A 20,454-nucleotide genomic window follows, 5' to 3' on the forward strand; every position below is an offset into this window, starting at 1 on the left:
CATGGGATGGATTGTGTCCTAAGCAAGTTTGTGGATGACTAAGCTAGGGAGAAGAGGTAGATACGATGGATAGGGTCCAGAGTGACCTAGACAAATTGGAGGTTTGGGCCAAAATAAATCTGATGAGGTTCAGCAAGGACAAGTGCAGTGTCCTGCACTTAGGATGGAAGAATCCCAAGCATTGTTACAAGCTAGAGACTGACTGACGACGTGCAAGTTCCGCAGAGAAGAACCTGAGGATTACAATGGATGAGAAGAGGGATAGAAGTCAGTGTCCCCTTGTTGCTGCAGAGACTAATGGCATATTGAGCCACATTCATAGGAGCATTGCCAGCAGACCAAGGGAAGAGATCATTCCTCTTTATTCTGCACTGGAAGGCCATATCTGTAATACTGGGTCCAGTTCTGCCCCCCCACCCCCACAGAAAGGATGTGGAAAAATTGGAGGGAGTCTAGCAGAGGGCAATGAAAGTGATTAGAGGGCTGGAGTACGTGATTTATGAGGTCAGACTGAGAGAACTGGGCTTATTTAGTTTGCAGAAGAGAAGCGTGAGGGGGGATTTGTTAGCAGCCTTCAACTACCTGAAAGGGGGTTCCAAAAGGGATGGAGCTACATTGTTCTCTGGGGTAGCAGATGAGAAAACAAGGAGCAATCATCTCGGGTTGTAGTGTGGGAGGTGTAGATTGGATATTAACTAAAACTGTTTCACGAGGAGGAGGAGGAGGAAGTACTGGAATGGGTTGCCTAAGGAGGTGGTGGCATCTCTGTCCTTATTGGTTTTTAAGGCCCACCTTGACAAAGCCTTGGCTAGAATGATTTAGTTGGGGTTGGACCTGCTGCAAGCAGAGAGTTGGACAAAATGATCTCCTGAGATCTTTCAACCCTAGTCTTCTATCATCTTCACTAGAACAAGTCTGTAGTTTTAGTCAATTGGCCCTTATGCAACAAAATCACGAATTGGACTCTGTGTTCTGGTTCTCCCCTGTGTCACAGCCGTAGCTGGGATATTGGAATAATTTTACAAGAGTTATTTTACTGAAGTGAACCAAGAAAGAAAGAGCAAATATATTTTATTAATATTCATCATACAAAGAAATAGTCAAAATAGCAAGGCAAGAGATGTTGTAGCTGTAATAAGGTTAAATACAGCTTGGTTTAAACAGGAACAACTTCAGTACAGTCAATGGCACTTACATTACAGTTGAATGTAGCCCAAAGCATGAGACTTATTATGAGAGCTAAGGTACTGAGATGATTAAGTATAAACAGAAATAAATCTTACATGCCAACTGCTTAACTGTGAAAAAAGTGCCCTACTCAGTAAGCTTAGTTGTTCAGTACAACAGCACATAAGCAGATACCTATTTAAAATAGGACAATTGCATAGCTGATGCAAAAACATGTACACATTTTTCTTCCTGAAAATCTGCAAAAATGCATGCCTTGTACATGTAATCACTTATGACAACTTTTTTAAAATATCTTTTAATATAAAGAAGACACTTTTTACAATAGCTTTATACATAAGTTTAAAGTTAAACATAAGATTATTCTGTTTCTCAAAAAACACATTCCTCTACAATATTTGATAGTTTGTCTGTGAGCGAGCAAACAAGCAAGTTTATCCATCCATTTGTTCAAGAACTCATCCTAAATGATAAGAGCAAGGACCATCCAATTCAGTATGCAGCTTCCTCTTATCTGAACTTCAAGCAAGGCCAGGGTTTGGTTGTGCCAGGAATGTGATTGTTTTCAAGGAAGGGGGTTGCTAACAGGGACAGTTAAACTGTGTAATGACCACAGGGAGGCAGTAAGGGGCCAGAGATGGAGACAGCTGTAACCTCATTGGGCCAGCAGGGGGCAGCATATGTTGCTTCCCACCCACTGCCCAGCTAGTGTGGGCCCTGTCACAGCCAATCCTGGAGAATTGCTGCCAGCTCCTGTACCCCCCACATTCCAGCACCCTGCCCTGAAGCATCCAAGCAACACCAGTAAATCTTCTAGTTTGGAACAATTACAAAAATATAGAAAGTATATCTGTTTTTATTAAAGAAATGTGTGAATAATGACAAAACTAAGAACTTACACACCAAGATAGGGAAAAGCTGGAATCTCAAATCTGAATCCCTCTGAATTTTGAAGGGCTTTGGGTTTAATTCCCTAGATCCCAACTAGTCTCTGTTGTTTTGGCTCTAAATTGAAGGGGATTGTTTTCCACTTCCTATTTGGATGCAGTCTAAATCTTATGAGATCAAACAAAACTGGCAGAGATATTACATGATTAGCTGATTTTATATTCTGCCAATTTTGGTCAACAGTAATCCCACCAATAGCCCTGAATCGATCTCAAGGCATCCTCCAGAACCCAGTCTATAACTTTTCAGATCCAGATATCAGCATCTCAGCCCATCTTTACTTATAGAAGACTTAGTATTTCTTAAAGTATTGAACAAATATTAACTAATCAATGTTTGTGAATGAATGTCAATATTAAGGGTAAACAGAAGTACTTCTACAGATTGACCCCAGACCCACAGATACACATTTTCACCTATTGAAAAGCTATACAAAGCTACTTTCCAATTCTAACATTTTTCTACTTTATATTTGCAGCAGGAATACGAGGAGAGAGAGAGAGAGAGAGAGAGAGAGAGAGAGAAAACTATGCTATTTACTTAGAAGGGTTTAATGGGAGAATTGGCAACAACGCCTCACACAATTTTATCATGACTCTTTTGATAATTAAAAGGGGCTCTTTTAAGGTCCAGCTCCTATAGTCATTTCAAGATGTGAAAATTTCAACTAATTTAAAATTAGTACATTTCTATTTCTGATTGCAGAGAAAAGATTGTAAATGTGAACCGGAAAAAAAAAAAACCCTCAATTATTTTTTCGTAAGTCTCATGATACGTAAACCAGCTGATTGTGTGAGTTTTTTAATGTTTGGGATTAGGAGTCCTGGGGATGAAGTGAACAAGGACTGGAACCTTTTTGGACTGGAACCACCATTCACGCCAGAGGAAGAAATTCTGCTATCCCTGCTCCCACCACTGATGTATCAGTGGTTAAAAAGATGGGGTTTGTTTGGGGCTTGTTTGGAAGGTGAAAGAGTCAGGTCTGCATAACATACTGCCCTTACCTGGCTGTGACTAGAAAGGAATTTCATAGACTGCACATATAACATCCCAGTGCAAACGTCAACATAGACAGCTTAGGAAGCTATATTTTGAGCTCTGTTTCGGTTGATAGTGTTAAAAACACTATAAAAAATTGGGTCACAGTTCTCAGGAGTTTTAAGTTACAGGTTTGATTTAACAACACCAAAGAAAGGAGTCAGTTATAAGGGAAAACACTTCTTGTACTCTGCATACTCAGGTTTTGTACTGGATGAGCAGGACCACCAAATAGGGACACAGTCAAGCAAGTCACCAAAATTCTTTCTTGACAGACCGTATCTTCCTATAGACAGCCTATCCCAGATACTGACGGACAATCCCCATGTACATATCCGGTTACCATGACTAACTCTGTAAAACTTCCTATGGGTGATGTACCTAAACACTTATTCCCTACTACCTAAAATCTCTCACACCTACATCTGGGTTAATGGTGTTTATGTACTGCATGTATTTTATGACTCTCCAAGACTTAATTTTGATAATCCAAGCATGACCCCAGATGTGCAGTGCCTTTCTTCTAAACTTGTGTAATGTGAAATTTGATTTAAACATTAGTTTAATATAAAAATTAAAGTGATTTCTTCCCCCTCTATTCCATACCAGGCACTCCGTAGTCATTGTTCAATGAGCCAAAAACCTCTGTGCAGAGAATGCCAATGCGACTTCCTGAACGAGGAGCAAAACAGTGCAGGACCACCCAGCTGGGCCCATTGCGGGCTCTGGGGCAAAGTGTGGGAGGGAAGCTCCATGCTCCCGGAAGAGGCAGGGAGGTAGCTAACCCTCTGTGCAGCCCAGAACACTGCTCACCCCCCTCCCGCTCTCAGAGCCGTAAAGAGCGGCACTCTGGTGGCAATTCAAAGCAACTCGGCATTTCGGCCACCACCACTGCCAAATCAGACCCTGGGGCAACTGCCTCCTTTGCCCCTCCTCCCATCAGCGGGCCTGGGACCACCTGCTTCTCCTCCCTAAGAATGGCCCGTCTAGAACACCTACAGTTTACATGGGCTAAGCTGCTGAGCCAATGTTAGCTTTCCCTGAAGGATCTTTTTCAGATGTAGACATTGTGGAATCTCCTTAAGCTTCAGAGTGATTGAAACAGGTTGAGAAAGACTTACAGAAAGTGAGTGGTTACCAGTAGTCTGATCATTCACTCAGTTGCAGCACTCAGGGCAATGGCATAGCTTAGTCAACAGCCTACTCCACTCCAGATCCTATCCTTTTCTCTGCAAGGCAGCCTACCAGTAGCCACTAGACTAGGTACTTACAAACTGTTAATAAAAGCAATGAGGAGTCCTGTGGCACCTTACAGATAACTCTTCTGCATCCACTGTCACTACCCAATACACTACATAGGTTATGAATGACAGTAATGCTACATAAATAATCAAAATGCAGAGCAAGAATAAAATCAAACCTGGCTCTGCCACTAACTTCCTCTTGGACATTTAACTTCTCTTCCTCTCCACTTTCCTCCTCTGTAAAATGTAAATAACGTTATCTAACTATTTCACAGGAGTGCTGTGGAGTTGCATTAACTTAAATGCGTGGTGTGTTTTGAAGAAAAACAATTCTACCTAGTATGTTCAAAAGCTTTAGAGGGGTAGCCAAGATAGCCTGTACAGGGTAAACTTAAAAAACAACAAATAGTATGGTAGCACTTCGTCTTTAAAGTGCTACCATACAATTTGTTGTTTTTTAAGTGTAAGCAGGGTCAGGATACGCTCTACCCTGTCATCCGGTGGTGAATTGTGGCAAGTGGTGCAAAAAGACTTCAGGGGCTGATCTCGTTTGCATAGGCACACCCACCCTACCTAGTATGTGCTCACAGCAGCCCAAATGGTCACTTTGGCCACTGTGGGATCCCCAGTCTCTCTATTATTGAGGCAGGGGAGATAAAGTGTTACCCTGATTATGTGAATCAAGGACAGTGGAATAGTGGAACTGTTTTATGACAGAGGGATTCGCCATAAACTAAGTAGCACTTGATAGACAAGGGACATGGGTTCCAAACCCAGTCAAGCTGAGAGAGGCTAGGGACAGGTATTTGTACCTAGTGGTGGGAACCAGTCTGAGGGCCTAAAAACACCAATTGTACCTCCTTCTCTTTCCACTGGAATATCAGAGCTAATTTGGATTCCATTAAGAGTCTAGTTGCAAACTGCTGAGTTGATTTCACTGTGGGCCAATGGTGCACTAGCACTGAGGCTCCTCTACTATAAGCTGAACTTGCTGAAGAGCTGCAATCGCTGTGTGCTGAGAGGAGCCTGACGCTATACTGCTGAGCTACAAGCAGAGCAGTTTGCGGGACGGCTAGCAGAGCAGTTTGCAGGAATGACCAGCAGGCACAGGCAGCCAGAAGAGCAGCTGGTGGGGACGACCAGGCAGTAGGAGCCGCAGCAGGCAGCCAGTGGAGCAGCTGCAGGAACAACCAGCTGGCGGCCAGAGGCGTGGACCGAGACGGCTGGCAGAGCAGGGCAGTTCGTGGGATGGCTGGAGCAGCTCACGGGACAGCAGGGGGAGTGTGGCGGAGTGACTCGCAGTAATAGCAGCAGCAGAATCCTACGGAGAGGCGGAGCCATCGGCAGACCACGTAAGGTGCATCAACCCCCGCCCCCTCCATTCCATCCAGGTTGGGATGGTAAAACCCTGCCAGTGAACTTTTGAACCCTGGGGTGGCACTGACCCGGGACACTGACCCAGGGCAGAGACTTTTGGGGTGTCAGACTTTGGGTGATTCTTGGCTGGGGGTGGGTCTTTGCTCCTGTTTTAATCTAGAATAGGCTTTTCTAAAGAATTTATCAAATATATTGGGAACTCAAAGCAGTGGGAACAGTTGACTCATCTAAAATGCATAATTATCTTCTTGGAGAAGTGTATAATTAACATTAAAATATTACAATTTACAATTATATTAAGCACTATGACATTCTATTTTTATCTCTTTAAAAAGAAAAAAGAACTTCACTATCAGCATTACTTCTTGGAGTCTCCTCCCCATCAGGTGTGTTGCATAGTAATATTGTCATTCAAGTGACAACTAATGCAAATAGCTTTTTAAAATATTACATATTTGCCTTCCGGGCAAGTGCAGCTTGATTCCTTTTTTTAAAAACGGAAACAGCTATTCAGCTTAATTAGTGGTTGTCAGATTTCAGTTTGCCACCATCCTTTCCACAAGAACAGAATGACATTACTTTTCACCTTATTCACAGCTGTGCATGAATGCTGGAGAACATCTCTCTTTCATTCAAAGCTATTAATACACACTAGTAGTGTAGCCAGTTTAGCATTAGGAAAACTTCTGCTAATAGAATAAACCACACACTTTCTAGAATCTTCGGAATCTGTTTGGCTGCTTCCTGAAATCATGTTGGAATCTAAATATCCTTTATCCACCTGAATATCAAGCCCCTTTTACCTTCTAATGTGATGCCCAATTTAAAATCTAGGGGGTAGTTCTACACTTGAAATGCTACAGCAGCACAGCTGTGCAGCTGCAGGACTTCAGCTTAGCTACTCACTGCATTCAGGGGTGGGGAACCTCTTTTGAGTCAGAGGCCACTGATCCATAGGGGGGAGGAAAAAAAAAAATCAATCGAGGATCACACACGAGAAAAAAAAAAACTTGCTGCCCTGGCCCCCATCTGAGAAGCAGGAAAAAAAAAAAAAAAAAAAAAAGATACCTCACTCATGCAATTCAGTGCACCAGGGTTCCCCGCAAGGCTGGATTAACTCTTCTAGAGGCCTGGGACTAGTACATTTTGCAAAGAGCCCCCAGGCTTTGGGGTGGGGCCAAAAATGAGGGGTTGAGGGTTGCCAGATAGCAAGCTGGGAGTGGGAATGTGGGGTCTGGCAGGAGAGGACTAGGATGCAAGGAGCAGAAGCAGGCTGTGGGTGGAGGAAGGTGTGGAAGAGAGCAGGCACCGCCCCCATCACTCTCATTGGCTGTGATTCCTGGCCAATGGGATTGATGGGGTGGAGCCTGCCGGAGAGCACTTCCTTGCACTGCCATCCCCCAGCTGGTGGGGAGGGAGAAATGGCAGTGCACTGAGCTGCTTCCTTCCCTGCCAAGCAGAGTCAGCAATACAGGGGCTTTAGTACTGGGTCCCTGCTACTTCCCTCCACAGTGGGGAAATCAATGCTCATGCTCCAACCAGGCAGGGGGATGCCAAGGCTCAGAAACTCGCCATGGGGCTCGAGCACCAGTGTTGGCTCACCCTGTTGTGCGAGGCGAGGAAGCCCTGAGCCGCATGAACCTGGTCAAGGCAAGCCAGGGGCTAGATTTGGTCCATGGGACATAGCTTCTTTGTCTACAGTGGAGGTAAGGGTGGCTCAGCTTTGTTTGTTCAGGAGTGTGGAATGATCACACCCCAGCAATGTAGATGGGTCAACTTAACTTTAGAGTGTAGACCAGTGTTCCTCAACCTTTTTTTTTTTTTTTTTTTTTTTTAAATACTCCTTTCTCCCCCCAAAAAATTATAAGTACCCCCGGAACCTACAGTTTTCAGATAACATTTTTTTTCTACCTTTGCAACACATTTGCAATGGTAGAAAATGGAACAAGTGGGTTTCCGCAGGGGTCTGTTTTTGGATCAAGTTCTGTTCAATATCTTCATCAACGATTTAGATATTGGCATAGAAAATACGCTTATTAAGTTTGTAGATGATACCAGGCTAGGAGGGGTTGCAACTCCTTTGGAGAATAGGGTCATAATTCAAAATGATCTGGACAAATTGTAGAAATGGTCTGAGGTAAACAGGATGAAGTTTAATAAAGACAGATGCAACGTGCTCCACTTAGGAAGGAACAATCAGTTTCACACATACAGAATGGGAAGTGACTGTCTAGGAAGGAGTATGGCAGAAAGGGATCTGGGAGTCATAGTGGACCACAAGCTGAATATGAGTCAGTGTGATGCTGTTGCAAAAAAAGCAAACATGATGCTGGGAAGCATTGACAGGTGTGTTGTGAGCGAGACACGAGAAGTTGTGAGCAAGATACTCTATTCTGTACTGGTTAGGCCTCAGTTGGAGTATTGTGTCCAGTTCTGGGCACCACATTTCAAGAAAGATGGAGAAATTGGAGAGGGTCCAGAGAAGAGCAACAAGAATGATTAAAGGTCTAGAGAACATGACCTATGAAGGAAGGCTGAAAGAATTGGGTTTGTTTAGTTTAGAAAAGAGAAGATTGAGGGGGACATGATAGCAGTTTTCAGGCATCTGAAGGGGTGTCATAAGGAGGAAGGAGAAAACTTGTTCATCTTGGCCTCTGAGGATAGAGCAAGAAGCAATGGGCTTAAACTGCAGCAAGGGAGGTTTAGGTTGGACATTAGGAAAAAGTTCCTAACTGTCAGGATAGTCAAACACTGGAATAAATTTCCCAGGGAGGTTGTGGAATCCATTTCTGGAGACATTTAAGAGTAGGTTAGATAAATGTCTATCAGGGATGGTCTAGACAGTACTTGGTCCTGCCATGAGGGCAGGATACTGGACTCAATGACCTCTCGAGGTCCCTTCTATTCCTAGTATTATATGATTTATTTAAACAACTTAATTATAGCCAGGTGGGCAATGACATTTTTGGGTGTAAAAAGTACAAAAATAATAAAGCTCTGTAAAACTTAACAAAAATTCAGTTCTCTCCAAATTTCAGTTGTTGATGTACCAACCAGACTTCTCTTGAATACCCCTAAGGGTACTCGTACCACTGGTTGAGAAACGCTGGTGTAGACCTAACCTAGCTAACAGAGGCAGCGGGTTTGCAGAATTTTTGGTGATGCCCAGAATGGGTACAAGTCCCTTTCCCCTCACCTGCCTAAGGCTCTAGAAAAGAATCTGGATGGGAGAGGGGGTCTGGGATGCAGGCTGGAACAAATTTTGGGTGCTGAAGGGAGGCTCTGGACTGGTGCAGGAAGTTTGAAGGCTTTGAGAGAGATTTTGGGGGTAGGATTGGGTGTGAAAGAGGGAAGGGTGTAAGGATGCAGCGCTTACCTAGGGAGTCTCCTGTAAGTGAGCCGCACCCCCCTCAGATAGCATGTCCTAGGCAGAAGGTAGCCATGTGATGCTGCCCATGGACACTGTCCACTCGGCTCCAATAGGCCACTGGGACACTCAGGGTGGGGGGTAGCCTGTGCGCACATATACTCCCTCCCACCCATGGCTGCAAGAATGTGCCAGCAGCTGCGTGCAGAGTGAGAGCAAGCAAGAAGCTGCATTAACTCCCTTGTGCTGCAACTGGTGGCAGCAGGGCCCCCCCTCCAAGCCCTTTTAAATTGCCCAGGAGTGGCAGGTGGGGCCCAAGAAGAGACCAGTTCCCAAACTTTGATGGAGCCGGGACCGCAGGCCCAGAATATTTTTTGATCCTGGGCACTATGGGCCCATACAACTCACCATCCTTGCTAGCTCATGTCAGTGAAGAGTTAAAAATAGTTCCCAGGTTGACATACACCCAGAAAATTACATCGTTCTACCTATGCCTCTTAGGGGTATGAAAAATCCACACTCCCGAGAGAGAGGCAGTTAAGCTGACCTAACCACCAGTCTCAGTGCTAGGTTGGTGGAAGAATTCTACCACTGCCCGCTCTGCAGAGAGGTAGGTTACCTACAATAGCGATGGGCAATCTAGGGTAGCGAGTAGCCCTGCTTCTCTCAGCGAGCTGCAAGATTGTTGTCTCCCAAGATAGGGCACTTTTGCTAACTGGGCATTGGAAAAGGTTCAGAAGAGAGCAGCAAAAGTGATTAGCAGTTTGGAACGGGTGCCATATGAAGAAAGATTAAAACATATACAGGGGATAAGACAGAGGTCTATAAAATCAGGACTGGTGTGGGTTTATTTTGTAACAAGACTTCCAGATTCATGAAGAACTGCTACCAGTATGTGGGTTGAGAAATTGTACCTGTGCATATGACATATTCAGTGCTTTCAAAAGTGTCTCAAATGATTTCAAGTTGGCTTTAGCAAAATTGGCTTGTTAGAACTGATAGTGCACCAGCTATGATGGGAAAGTGTCTGGATTTGTCTCTTCTGAAAGAGCACCTGCAGTCTAATTAAATGAACAGCAAATTGCTTTCCTGCCACTGTATTTTGCATCAAGAAAAATCTATGTGCTCAGATGTTCACAACGGATTCCCTGAAAGGGTACATCTACATGCGCTTGACTTGGAGCACGGCCACACAGCAAGACTAAAGCTGAAATAAGTTACGCAAACTAAGCTACATCAATTGCGCAACTTAAGTTGAAATACACAGCAGGAAGTCAAAGGACTCTTCCTTTGATTTCCCTTACTCATGAAATGATGGTTACAGGAGTCAGAATAAGAAGTCCTCCATCTTGACATTAGGTACACACATATTTTGTAATTTTGGAATAACGCCAGTTATTCCAAAATAACACTGCTGTGTAGACTTACCCAAATACTTGATGGATACAGTGATCAAAGTAATGGATTTTATTCACAGCAGTGCTCTGAACCATTGCCAATTTGTGGAATTTTTGAAAGAAAATCGAATCTGAGCATTCTGAAATAATCTGTTTTGCCCATGTGTAATGGCTGAGTTATGGAAAGGTGCTCAAGCGGATCCTTGCACTGCTTATTCCAATCAGAGACTTTCTTGTCGAGAAAGGAAAGCTGGACAATTTTTCTGCTACTGAAGATAAGCAGTGGCAATTTGATTCGTGGTTCTGACTGATATCACCTGTCATTTGAATGAATTCAATCTATAACTTCAGGGAAAGGGAAAGCTGATTTGTGATATGGCCCAGCACATTCGGGAGTGCACATCTAAGCTACAGCTATTCATCGTTCAAATGAAGGCAGGAGAATTCACCTACTTCCCAAACTTGCAGAAAATTGCTGGAGATCATGGATTTGAGTGAGATGACCTTGATTGTGAGCATTATGCGAGATGGGTTGAAAATCCGGCAATGAAATTCAGCCAGTGTTTTTCAGATTTTGAAAGCTTCATGTTGCCATTTTGCTTATTGAAAAACCCATTTCAGTTTGACATTGACAAGGTCTTGAGAATTAGCAATTTGCTTAGCCTGGACAAACATTTGTTTGAAGATATGCTCATACTTCAAAGCCAGCCCAATCAGTCAAAAAATGAATTGGTTTTGACAATGTGGGATGTACTTGTGACAGAATCAGTTTGCTATTTTTAAAACTGCAGTTGCCAAACTTTTTCCCATGTTTGGTTCAAAATGGCTTTGTGAAGTGTCATTTTCTGTCATGACACATCAGGTATGCCCTGTTTACTCATGCTTTTATTGGTGTTTGAGTGTGTGCGCACGTTCCCCCTCGAGATGTTTTTAGCAGGTTATATGTCCCTCTGAGATCTCTATTTTTAAATTTTATATATATTTGTATTGCATTTAAAAAATGTTGTAATATATTTTAAGTAGAAAGGTGGGGTAAAAATAGTTTAAATAAATAATAAGTAAAAGTCTCAGTCAAGGTTATTGGATGAAAATATGGCAACTGAGTTGAGGTGTACTATCAGTGAAAAGTTTGTGCCTGATTTCAGAGATTTAGCAGTGGAACAAAATTGTCAAGTGTCCCATTGATTGAATTTCTGCAAAATGTGATTTGTTGATTAAAACCAACATTGGAGTGTTCTGTTGACATTAAAAGATAAGAATTGGGATGTTCAAAGAGCCTCACAAAATTATTTACATTTTCAGAATATCGTGGCTAGTTTGCTATAGCTTCAGAAGTGGTTGGACACCACGGCCTAAGATGATCATGCGAGAAGTCAGAAGGGAAAAAAAAAAGCCTGATTTTTCAATGTGTGTACTTTGAGTGATATTCACCTGTTCTTGTGCTAGCACATACTAAATGCAACGTAAGTGCCATTAAACCAAAGGATCATTATCAGTTCAGCCACCCAACCCAAGGGCTTGTGTAGGATGGAAGCAGTGCATATTAGTGAGCTAGCTCTGTGCTACAGTTTTACCTCAGCTGAATGGTCTTAAAATCCAGTTCTCCCCTACACTCAAGCACAGCTGCTGCATTACTAGCTACAGCCAATTCTCACAATATGTCTGAGCAGCAGCCCCAGGGAACTGGTTTGAGTTTCCTGATGAAGGCTGAGCACTTTCAGTGCACAGAAGCAGCCTTAACTTACATCATGAGCAGTGTTCCCTCTAAGATTTCCCAACCATGAGCGGAGAGAGTATTGGCTTGTGCACCAATATTGAGGTCATGTGTGCAGGTTTGGATGTGTGCCACCCAATTAACCCACCTACACACATTCCCAGCCACTGGAGCTGAAACCCCCTGCCATGCAGCATGCCCCGTTCCCAGCCACTAGAGCAGATCCCAAACCACACCCCCTGGCCATGTGGCATGTCCCGTCCCCAGCCACTGGAGCACACACACATGCCATGTGAAAGTTCCAGCTCCCAACCCCAGCTGCCAGAACAGAAGCCAGGCACCCCTGCCATGTGGCAGCCCTGGCCACCAGAGCAAGACACCTCCCCCCGCCATGCGGCAGGTTCTGCCTCGCCGCCCCAGCAGCTCCTTCACCACACCATCTCAGCCAGCCCTGCCCTCTGGAGTAGCCACCTGCCATGCGAGTGCTGCTGTGCAGCTTTCCAGAGGAGATGGGCAGAGAAGAATTTTTTGTGCCCGGCTGCACAGGTGCGCACCTCAGCAGGAACTATGATCACAGGCATACAGTCACTCAAGGATCTTATGCCAGTGGGGAAAATGGGTGAGCTCTACCCCTCCACTTCCCTTGCTCTCCTGTCCCTGCATATACCATCTTAGCATGCCTGCCTCCCCCGTTCCCAAGGTGGGGAAGACAGATGCCACAAGACATGTTAGAGAAGCTTCCACCAGCTTTATGCTCACTGGGGTAAATTCTCCCTGGGCCTTCCCTGGCTGCTTTAAGGCTGCTATTTAGTACAAATTGGTCTTCACAAACCAGAGAATCCCAGCTAAGATCTTCAAATCCCCAGTTTACATGGATCATTGCTCCAGAAAAGCAGAGGTAAGATACAGCTAAGCAGAGGTAAGATACAGCTAAGCACTGCTCATTCTGTAATCACGCTGATGAAGATGAAAAGAAGGAAATGCATGGAAGACAATTTCATTGTGAATTAGGGTCCTAACTGCACTTGAGAATCTGGGCCTTAGACAGGCCCACCGACAGGGTGGAGCAACGGGGTAACTGTCCCCCGACCAGCGATTCACAGGGGCTGGAACTCCTGGCTGCTGCCTGCTACTGTGTCAGCAGCAGCCAGAACTCCGGGCCTTTTCAATCACCATTTGAGCCCCACAGGGTGTGCTGCCAGCTCCCGGGCAGCACGCTCCAGACAGCGCTGAAGGCTGGCTGCCCGTGGCCAGCCACCTGAGGCCCCACCCCTTCTCCGAGCACAGAGCCAGCCTCCCCATACCTTGCCCAGGGACCCAGCAAATCTATCCGCTCGCCTGGCCTTAGAGAACTGAGGCACAGAAAGACTATCGAGAAATACAAATAGCACTTACCTGCCTTTGTTAAGTGGACACAAACGTGCAAAAAAGCCAGTGGAGCGGTCAGATATCACAGTAACATGAGCTACATAAACATGTGAAGGGTAATAAGAAACTGGAATCTTGAAACCTGGCATTTCACTGCTGTCTCACAAGTAGTTGTCTAACCACCTGGCAAAGTGTGTGTTGTGCTTTCCCCCTCTAAAGGGCTCATCCACAGAAGAGTATAACCTACTTCTACCGCCAGTTACTCTTTTAGCTAAAATGGAAGAGATTTAATGCAATTGCTATGAAGAACCCGGACTCAAACCCTGTGTAGTTGTGTGTGCCATGTGTTTGCTGGCTCAGCTTGCCTGGAAAACCCCCTCAGTTATCCTGAGGTAATTGTACAGGAGATTAAGACTACTGAAGTTAGTGGAATTACTCTGGATTTTGGCCAGTGAGCGAATGAGGCTTTTTATATTTATCTTTGACGTAGTATTGCTCTTGAGTTCTGTCAGAGGTAAAGAATAAAACAAACCCATTCTTGCGCCATCCCCTCCTAAAATCAAAATCACTTCCATTCATTTACTCCACATCGCTCTGGATCTATAATTCGCCTTTTTCTGGCTGCTAGGCAACCTGGACACAGTACCAAGTAGTAGCTGTATATGCTCGTTAAGAATGTAGAAAGTTAACCCAATGATTTATTTTTTAAGTAATGAGAAAACACCATAACCCCAAATAGAATGGCTTTCCTTTCTGATCGGTAATTAGCATCTCTGGGAATACAGAACTGTTTGTCAAGAGACAGGCAATCCTGAAACACACATACCACCACGCTATAAATGAGCTTTTTTGGAATATTCAATTGAGGATATTCTTTCTACAAGAGGGTTTTTTAAATGCCAGTGGTATAAACGAACACACTGTAACCAGCTTTTATGAACTGTGTTTACAGAGAAATCCTAACATGCAAAATGGTTTATTATCCTCCACCAATTCAATTTAATTCTGGAAAATTAATTTAAAGCAATTTAATCAACCCTTTGTACAAAGCCACCTTCACAAAGCACAACAACATGCTAAATGAGTAAAAGTTACAATGCACTGCATACAAAGTACTCAGAAAAGAAATGTAATAGGATTTGTTTTAAACAAATTTGGTTATTTCCTCTCAAGGCAAAATATACTATTTGTACTCCATTAACGGAAGTTTTACAAAGCAATTGTGGCTTTAAAAGCATTCATGTTTTTGGTAAAAGGTTTTCTCCTATTCACAACCCAAGAGGTAAAAAACACTATTCATAGATCTCAAATCTTTTTAAACAGGAGTTATTAAACTCCTGACAAACTGGAACAGTAATGGGGAATCTTGTTTTAAGGATCAATTTGGACCCTCCTATCACCATTACATTTATACCTAATTATTAAATCTTGGTGTATAAAACGTGAATATCCTAAAACACACACAGAGAAATAAGATCTGCATCTTGCATACAGATCAATTTCCACTAGACATTTTAATGCTAAAACACAGTCAGGTTACAATCGTCAGACTGGCAAGCTGAGAATGGCTCTCAGAAAAAGTGTGCAATTCTCATCTTTGAAAACATGAAAGAAAAAACAAAGCAACTACTGCTCATCTGAGCTTTCTACCAAAGATACAACATTGTTTTGATCAATGTAAACAAAAGGCAAACCCTGTCAGCCCCAAAATATTCTTAGGTTCTTGGATAACAATTCTGATTTAATCACCCACTACAACTGGATTTCTTCCTCCTTCACGTCCTGCATGATTACAACTAAAGTTTTTATACATAGCCACGTGAGTGCCACTACAATTCCAGTCTGGCAAGGCTTCATAACTGCCGAATTGCAAAAACACCGTAGAGCAGAGAACATTATAGGTCCCCAACAAAGTTGCTCCATTAAGTTTGATATATAGAATGCTCAAAGGAAACTCAAGGGATTCTTTAAATAATTGCCTCCTTACAAAATTATTTTCTACAGTATTAAGATGGATCAAGTAAGAGTTGCTATTAAGGTTCAGAGGCCATAATTTTTTTTTTAAGTTAGCATGACCTTGTCTGGAAAGCCACAAAGTATAACAGTTAAGTTGCCAGTGAGGTTTCATTTAATCCAGAATGCCACATGTCTGGCAGTTGTCTATACTAGCCAACATCAGATCCATAATCCTCTACTGAAACAGCTGCACAAGGGACAAAACCCTCTTGTTTCCGCAGGGCTCAGTTGATTTAAGCCACTGTGTTGTTTGAACTAACAAAGCCTTACAAAGTTGCTATTAGTTCTAACCCAGTTCACCTGCCCCTGTGAAGAGCTGCTGGAGTAGACACATTTGTATAATGAATGTGCTCTTTCAAGTTAAATGGTAGAACAGTGTTGATGCCCAGCATCAGTCAAGGACTATTTTCACTGTTAACACATTTAGGATGTAATTCATTCCCATGCGGAAGGCCAGCACAAGAGCTAGATACCATTTAAGTCCCACGTAAGCCCTCAAAATAGGATTTAAATTGTGTCTGGGCTTTGTGCTGACTCTGCACAGGGACAAATTTCATCCATTGTTATAAAAAGACACTGTCAGGGTAAAAAGTCTTAGGGCCTGAGTCTCCTCTGCCTTTCATCTCATGTTTTGCACTCACTTTACAAAGATGGAAACAACTTTCAAGGCATTGGAGAGTCAGGTCCCTCAAATTTCAAAATAAGAGGTCTTATTCTTTTGTCCTACTACTCTTTTCATTATCAAAACAAAGAATTTTCCCATTATTTTTCAAGCTGTAAGCAGTTTACTTTTCACACTTCACAACTAATAGTCAAATTTCTTTTGAATTTAGAGTCAGTTTCACTCACTGTTCAATTTTTCATGCACTAATATAAAGAGAAGCATAACCCTGCTAATCTTCATTCACATGGAGAAGTATCTTTCTCTGCATATGGCCCCACTGAAATAAATAGGGAGTGGCAACAAATAAGTTTTTACAGAGAATAGAGCCTAATGTAGGCTCTGTAAGTCACCTGTTAAAAAGAAAAGTAGTAAAGTTAACCCTAGGTAGGGTTGCCAGATAGTTTCACAAAAAATATCCAACATGACAGGAACAAATTGGTTGAGCAAAAAAAAGCCACACTCCCCCACACCGCACGCGCGCGCACACGCACAAGTCACCGTACCTTTAAATCCTCCCTTCATCCCCACCAGATTTCCCAACGGCCTTTTGACCGAAAAAACCAAACAAACAAACCCAGACTTTTTTTTCTTCTTTTTTTTTTTAAACCAGACAGAAGCCTCAAATACCGGACTGTCCAGGCCAATACCAGACACCTGGCAATCCTAATCCTAGACAGCAACAATTTATAAGCAAACAATTCCTTTCATTCACCTACAAACATTTAGTTGCATTATGAACCAAGTAAGGGCTCAGATTTTGGTCTCTTACTAGTCATCACTACAGTATTTACTTCCGGCCCACCCACAGGGCCAGCAGGGAGGAAAAGGGGGCAGTTGCCCTGGCAATTCGAAGAGGCCCAGGGCTCCCAGCTGCCACCACCGCTACATGTGGCTCTGAGGATGGGGGGGGAAGAACAGCACTACAGTTCTGACGCTGATGCCCAGCCCCACTCTTTTCAACTGAGGCCCTGCCCCTTCCAGAATGGTGGGCTGGTCCCCCCCCCCACAAGTTGCTTGGGGGCCCACGGAAGCTCTTCATTCCTCTGACTTAGTTTGAAGTTTACAATCAGGTTTGACAAGAGTAAGTGAGCTCCAAATAGGTTGAAATATTAAGCGTTTTTTTAAAGGAATCGACTTAAAATCTTTGGTAAAACTCTCGGTTCTGACTTATTATGGTTCTGTGAAAGGGATATTAAAAAGTACATTGCCGTGGAACTGTTAAGTATTCAATTCTGCATTTTAAAATAGCCTTTTAAAAGGAAATGTTGTTGATACTATATTATTACAAATCCTGCTATTTTAATTGACTTGTCTCTGAAATATCAACATAATACACACTTTTCACATTTATGGCTTTTCCAGAAGACTTCAAACCATCTTTATTCAAAGCTTTTGACTAAATCAAAATTGTATTAGGAATGTTCTTGATAATCATCTGAAGTGAGTTGTGCCCACTTCATGTGCTCATGAAAATTCATGATACCTTCTACATGTTTTGTTAGTCTTTAAGGTGCTGCTAGACCATTAGTTGTTTAAGTTTTTCCAGTTACAGACCAACACGGCTACCCCTCTATAACTTTAATGAGTTTGCCTTCCTTTTACAAACTTCATTAACAGGACATGAAGTCCTGTAATAAAGTCAAACACCACAGGGGAAATATGTTTAATTTGGTAATGGTTTTAGACTCTGAAATATCCTCATAACCCAAACACTAAATCAAGTAATTTCATTGCTAGATCTGTGCCAACCCATATATCACAGTTTTATTTTGTCACCAGAATCCAGCAACAAGGCAAATATTGTGTTGCTATTAAATCTGTTGTACCTTGTACCTAGAGACATAAGTAAATATAATTAATTTGATATCTAAGGAAAATGCTTTAGTTAAAAAAAAATCCTCCTATTAGATGCCCACTCTGAAATCAAGACACACAAGTTCAGAATGCTGTACTTTGTACAGTGATATATTTTAATTGAGAAACTAAAGGATTAGTTATGAATCCATTGCCTATGGATTAATTAAAATGTTGCTCATCTGCCATTTTTCTATTGGCTACAAATGTCTGGCAAATGATAATACATTGTTTCAACCAACCTCATATCCGGTGTCTATTTAATTAGTTTGGAGACAAAGCTGTACAGAGAGCAATTTTAAGCTACTGCAGCTAGCTCTTGAGAGAAGTTCACACAGCTGGCCTGATCTCTCCCTGTTTGATATCTTAGTCATATGTTTACTACAAACAGGAGTGTTTTGCAAGGGAATTCTAAGTTTTGAAGAATTACAAAGCATCCACTTAGAAGCCAGAGCACCAGTTTCCAATTCAGTTTGGATGCTAATTTTCTGGGGTATTTGATCACTCAGGTGGTCCCTGTGACCAGCTACACCAGCCACTGCAGAAATCAAAGTCACAGAATATATGACTTGCACCATCTCCATGAGCTCTAGTAACAGGACCAGAGGCTTCCAGCAGGGGGCCTCAGTCTGGTATAGCATATCACACACCGTCACTCCCTATAGTTGTGTGTGTAAGGACCCTCAGAAGCTGTGGTGAACTCACCTGTTTCTCCTCAGCAATGCAATTTTGCACCAAGATGCAAACATATTTGGTGGATATGAGCTGATCAGATTTAGAGTCTCCAAGTGTGGGGAAAAGATACAATGATTAACTAGAATACGCCAGGATTTACTTTCAAAAAGTCAAATGCTTCAAATAACTTGGTCTTAGCATTTATGATTATTTTTCCTGGGACATCTTTGCCCAGGTTTAAATAAAATATTTACAAAGCACCAGTACTTACCCAGATCTGCAGTTTCACCCGCTTGTCATTCCTGTAAACAGTTTTCACTTTGAAGTCAATGCCGACTGTGCTAACAAAAGATGGTGTGAACGTGTCATCCACATATTGAAAGAGAAAGGACGTTTTGCCCACACTGCTGTTGCCAATGATCAGAAGTTTGAACATGTAATCGAAATTTTGGTCTGAAGCATCATTGTGTCTGTATCTTGCATCTGTTACTGAAGCCATCTAAGAAAATGACAATGACACAAAGCAAATGTAAGTAGTTAATGGTCCTTATCTCAACACCTCATATTGAGCTTGTAACCTTTCTTTATGAAGCAGTTAAATAAAGGGGGGAATACACTTTGAAATTATCTATGTGGGACATAGTTTTTAGCTCCCATCACATACCAGTGCACACAGAGGTGGTACTAGCCCACTGCTGGGGGCCTTAATCAGAAATATTGAGAGGGAAGCGCACCTCCCATAAACAATTGCTTAGTCTTTTTATGCACAACACCACTGAGAGCATGTGTAGTTTTCAAACCCAGGCTATAAATGTGATGCACAGATCTGGATTCATCTACAAGATGATAAATTGGTGATCTGGGGCTTTTCAAATATTAACAGAGAAACAGCATTTTGTACTCAAATTAATGTGGCTTTGTCTACACTGGCAATTGGGTGACACAGCTTTTGTCATTCACAGATGCTTAAATGCTCCCTCACCCCCCAAAAAAGCTGTAAACTGTGCTTTGTCAGCACAAGTGCTCATGGGGGGTGTTTTTTTCTAGGTTTGTAGGGTTGTTTTTTTTTTTTTTTTTTTTTGCAAAAGTGCCAACAGTGTTTACGCTGCCTGGTTTTTAGCAACATGGCTATGTTGACACAGCCCTGTCACTAAAAGCTGTACAGAGTAGACATACCCTGAGTACTTCTGTAAGCTGCTATGCTACAGAAGAGAACTGAAGTCTCCATTACAGCTAAGGCAATTCACTGAGGCAGCCATGGTGCGTAAGTGAACAGAAATAGTTTCAGTAACGGCTACTAGAGAAAACAACCACCTCCTAAATACTAAACTACGCTAGCTATGCTGGCTTCACTAGACAGGTTCTTTTAGAGATTTTCCGGTAAATATTTTTTTTTAAGTCTCACTAAATCCACCTGTTAATTATAATTTTGAAAGCAGATAATATAAATGGCATCTGTGGGGAATAGAATGGCTCAGAAGAACTGTGGGTGGTATTATGACAGGTTATACTACCTCTGTGGGTTTCCAGACAATACTGGGCCTTGTGAGCCAACTGAGAAGAGTCAGACTTAACCCTCCCCCTGGCCCTAGTAGGATTTAGTG

The 20,454-nt window shown here is 42.7% G+C and overlaps 1 protein-coding gene across 2 annotated transcripts in view; it reads right to left on the minus strand.

Moving 5' to 3' along the window:
• RAB3B (RAB3B, member RAS oncogene family) overlaps positions 1-20,454 on the minus strand; it is a 156,664-nt gene that overhangs the window by 106,146 nt on the left and 30,064 nt on the right. For both annotated transcript variants that reach the window (XM_075935966.1, XM_075935967.1), the window contains one exon: positions 19,122-19,349. In XM_075935966.1, coding sequence (XP_075792081.1) covers positions 19,122-19,349 — 228 coding nt within the window. The remainder of the gene's footprint in view (positions 1-19,121; positions 19,350-20,454) is intronic.

This window comes from Pelodiscus sinensis, chromosome 9 (assembly GCF_049634645.1).
Source record: "Pelodiscus sinensis isolate JC-2024 chromosome 9, ASM4963464v1, whole genome shotgun sequence".
NCBI lineage: Eukaryota > Metazoa > Chordata > Testudines > Trionychidae > Pelodiscus > Pelodiscus sinensis.